Source organism: Sarcophilus harrisii, chromosome 3 (genome assembly GCF_902635505.1).
Source record: "Sarcophilus harrisii chromosome 3, mSarHar1.11, whole genome shotgun sequence".
Classification (NCBI taxonomy): domain Eukaryota; kingdom Metazoa; phylum Chordata; class Mammalia; order Dasyuromorphia; family Dasyuridae; genus Sarcophilus; species Sarcophilus harrisii.
The window spans coordinates 606,780,206-606,784,369 of NC_045428.1; the positions used below are offsets into that span (position 1 = coordinate 606,780,206).

General features: G+C 39.2%; 1 protein-coding gene across 1 annotated transcript; it reads right to left on the minus strand.

Moving 5' to 3' along the window:
• Window positions 1–1,629: 1,629 nt before the first annotated feature.
• Window positions 1,630–2,595, minus strand: LOC100930092 (vomeronasal type-1 receptor 1-like). The gene has a single exon (XM_003766554.3). It carries the CDS (start codon window positions 2,593–2,595, stop codon window positions 1,630–1,632), a length of 966 nt encoding a protein of 321 aa, XP_003766602.3.
• Between the last annotated feature and the right edge of the window lie 1,569 nt (window positions 2,596–4,164).

Sequence of the window (4,164 nt, forward strand, 5' to 3'; positions counted from 1 at the left end):
CATATCATCTGTCCTTTGTTTAGTCTTTTCAGTTATGTCCATATCTTTGTGACTTCATTTGGTGTTTTCATGGCAAAGATACTGAAGAAGTTTTCCATTTCCTTCTCCATTTTACAGGTGAAGCATTGAGGCAAGCAGGGTTAAGTGACTTGCTCAGGGAGTAAGTATCTGAGACCAGATTTGAACTCGTGAGAAGAATCTTCCTAATTTCAGGCCCTGTTCTCTGTCCATTGCACCTTCTAGCTGCCCTAAGAAAAGATTAGTATAATCAGTTTGCCAGAGACAGATCCAGAAGTATGTAAAACGATGGCATCTTGCACTTCAAAGGTGGACCGTTTTGGACAGAAAAGAGGAAGAATGGGAAGGAGGGGGAGAAAGAGAGAAGAAAGGGGTGATAGGGAGATAAAGAGTTCTGGTCTGGGAACATAGTGAATCTTTTTTTTTTTTTTAAATTATAGTAACTTTTTATTGACAGAACCCATGCCAGAGTAATTTTTTTTTACAACATTATCCCTTGCACTCATTTCTGTTCCGTTTTTTTCCCTCCCACCCTCCACCCCCTCCCCTAGATGGCAAGCAGTCCGATATATGTTGAATATGTCGTAGTATATCCTAGATACAGTGTATATGTGCAGATCCAAACAGTTTTCTTGTTGCACAGGGAGAATTGGATTCAGAAGGTAAAAATAACCCGGGAAGAAAAACAAAAATGCAAACAGTTTACATTCATTTCCCAATGTTTTTTTTTTTTTTCTTTGGGTGTAGCTGCTTCTGGCCATCATTGATCAATTGAAACTGAATTAGATCTTCTCTTTGTCAAAGAAATCCACTTCCATCAGATTACATCTTCATACAGTATCATTGTTGACGTATATAATGATCTCTTGGTTCTGCTCATTTCACTTAGCATCACTTCATGTAATTCTCTCCAAGCCTCTCTGTATTCATCCTGCTGGTCATTTCTTACAGAACAATAATATTCCATAACATTCATATAGCACAATTTACCCAACCATTCTCCAATTGATGGGCATCCATTCATTTTCCAGTTTCTAGCCACTACAAACAGGGCTGCCACAAACATTTTGGCACATACTGGTCCTTTTCCCTTCTTTAGATTCTCTTTGGGGTATAAGCCCAGTAGAAACACTGCTGGGTCAAAGGGTATGCACAGTTTGATAACTTTTTGGGCATAATTCCAGATTACTCTCCAGAATGGTTGAATTCGTTCACAACTCCACCAACAATGTATCAGTGTCCCAGTTTTCCCGCATCCCCTCCAACAATCATCATTATTTTTTCCTGTCATCTTAGCCAATCTGACAGGTGTGTAGTGGTATCTCAGAGTTGTCTTAATTTGAATTTCTCTGATTAATAATGATTTGGAACACTTTCATATGAGTGGTAATAATTTCAAATTCATCATCTGAAAATTGTCTGTTCATATCCTTTGACCATTTGTCAATTGGAGAATGGCTACACAGTGAATCTTAAAAAAAAAAAAAAAAAAAAGGAATGCTTTTCTGGCACTCATATCTACCTCAAAGCACAATAGGTCATTACAGGAAGAAATGTTCTTCCTTTGCAAATTCTTGTTAATCATTCAATCAATAAGTATTTGATAAGTGCTTACAATGGCTTAAGTTCTTTGCTAGGCTCTGGGGACACCAAGAAAGGGGAAAGATGGGGGGATCCCCAGAGAGCATAGCAGTACTTTAGGACTTGAGAGTCAGTGCTGATCAGTAAAAATGGACTTAAAATTGGGAAACAGGCAGACAGAAAATTGGAGCTCTGTAACAACCATGGTGTTGGGTTTTTGAAATGCATATATGTTACCAAAATGGAACTGAGTAAGGAAAAGCCCACAAAGGTGTTTACCAGCAGGAGGATGGATTGAGTGGCTTTGGTCTCGGGAGAGGCTCTTAGAGAAAAGCTGGACTTCCGGATGTGCTGGCTCCTTTTGTGGTGCCTTTTTAGAAACAACATTATGTAGCCACTGGCAAAGACCATGAACACTAAACAAGCAGTGTCAGGGAGGGAGACCACAAAGGCAAACAGTGAAGCGTTAAGTGTTGAAGTCTCTGAAATATAACAATACCCATAATCTAGCACGTTGGAGGTGTTTTGGGAGAGCCTTATTCCTTTAATTCTCACAAGAACACAGATATTTATTATCATATGGGATATCCAGCAGAAAATACTGCAGGGGAGGAGGTACTTTGGGATTCTGGTTTTGAGCTTTATCCACCTGGAAGTGTTGGGACTGATAATGATGGCCTGAAAGCCACTCAGGAGACAGGTCATGTTGAGGGAAAGAGCACGAGCCACTCTGTAAAGGTAGAGCACAGTTTTACAGCCGGTGTCATCCAGGAAATTCTTCAGGCCCAAAGCCGCCATTGTCTGAGGAACACCCTTCAAGATGAGCATCATGAAGTTGACCCAGGCCAGCTGTATGAGTATTGTATCTATGGGCCTCAGTTTGTGCACAGTGAAGAAGATGAATCCGAAGAGTAAGATTAGGAAAGAATTTCCTATAACTCCAATTACAGTCTGAGAGGAGAAGACAATACCGAGCGTGATCTCAAGTGGACTCATGTTCTTAGAGCCCTGGAAGGCGACTTGCATTCAGAGCCTAAGTAACTGAGCTGGAATGAAAAGAATTCATGACTTTCCTATTCATATTCTAAAGGAACCACGGAGAACCATCATATAACACCTCTGCAATCAGGGTTGCCCTTGGGAGATGGGAATGTGTATCTCTAATGGCTTTTTCTAGATAACCCTACTGTTGGTTAAGTGTCAGTCCAACATCGATGAAACACACTATGGAAAGGCAATGTGCTGAGCACTGGTGATATAAAGAAATGAGAAATGGTCTCCAACCTCAAGGACCTTCCAATGTAAGGGAGGAGACAAAATGGAAATAGCCACATGTAGAAGCATCTAGGATAAACTGGAAATATTCAACAGAAGGGATGCACTAGATTCAAGGAGCATCAAGAAAAGTCTCTTGTCAAATGAAGGATTTTAGTTTGAACTTAAAGGGAAAATCCAGAAGCTGTAGATGAGGAATGAGAGAATTCCATTTAATGAAAATGCAGGAAATAAGAGTATGGGGCAAGAAGGTCAGTGTCAATAAGTCAAGAGTATTTGACAGTGTAAGGCTAAAAAAGGACTGAAAATGTGTTTTTTTTTTTGGGGGGGGGAGTTTTAAACAATTTTAGTAGCAAAGCAGAGGATTTTATAATTGGTCCTGGAGGTGATAAGCAATGGAGTCAGACGTGATGGTGACATTTGTCCTTTGGAAGATCATTTCAACAGTTGAAGGGAGGATTGTTTGCAGTATCGAGGGGGCAGGTGACTAAGCTGGTAGTTATTGGGATAGTCCCCAATCAGTGAAGGGATGAGGACTGACTTTAGGGGTTAGAAGGATTAGAAGAACAGCTGGGTTAGAAGAGAGGAAGCAGCATTTGACATATATTTCCAAAGGCAAAATCGACAATCCTTGGCAACATATCGAATATGGAAGGGTTTGAGAGTAAAGAATTAAAGAACAAAATAATTCCCCAAAGCCATTAGCTGATGTAGAAGTCGAGAGGGAACATTGGCTAGTGATTGTGGCTAGTGATACTATTGGCTAGTAACAGTGGATAGATATGTGGAAGATGGTAAAATTCACAACCACAACTTGGCTTGAAGCTTCCCCACTAGTGTTGGTCAATTAAGTCCAATTCAGTTCTCTCAGGATAAAGGAGACAGTCATCATAATTCCAAAGAGAATGAAAGTGAATAGCCATTTGTATTATCTTAGGCTAAATGGTTCCCTAATTTTTATATTAGTATTCATTTCTCTTGCATCATTATGTCCCTTATCAAATACCTTATATGTGTATTCATATTAAATATCATTTTGTGATGGATAAATAAATGAATGAGTGTTATATTTGTATATATGTGCATGTTTCTGCATGTAATAGAACAAAGAAGAAAGGAGAGGAAGAGAAAGAGAAATGAATGCAGTCATCACAATTAGGACATGAACTTGGAGCTGACATGTTGATTTTATAATACTTTCTTCTAGTTTACCTTTTGATCCTCAGGAGAAAAAGAATTGTGAGATATCTGTGTAATGTTTGTAGTTAGTCTATTTGAGTTAATATTGAG

Excerpts from the sequence above, each read along its gene's own strand:
- LOC100930092 (XM_003766554.3), bottom strand. The coding sequence starts at position 2,595 with ATGAGTCCACTTGAGATCACGCTCGGTATTGTCTTCTCCTCTCAGACT.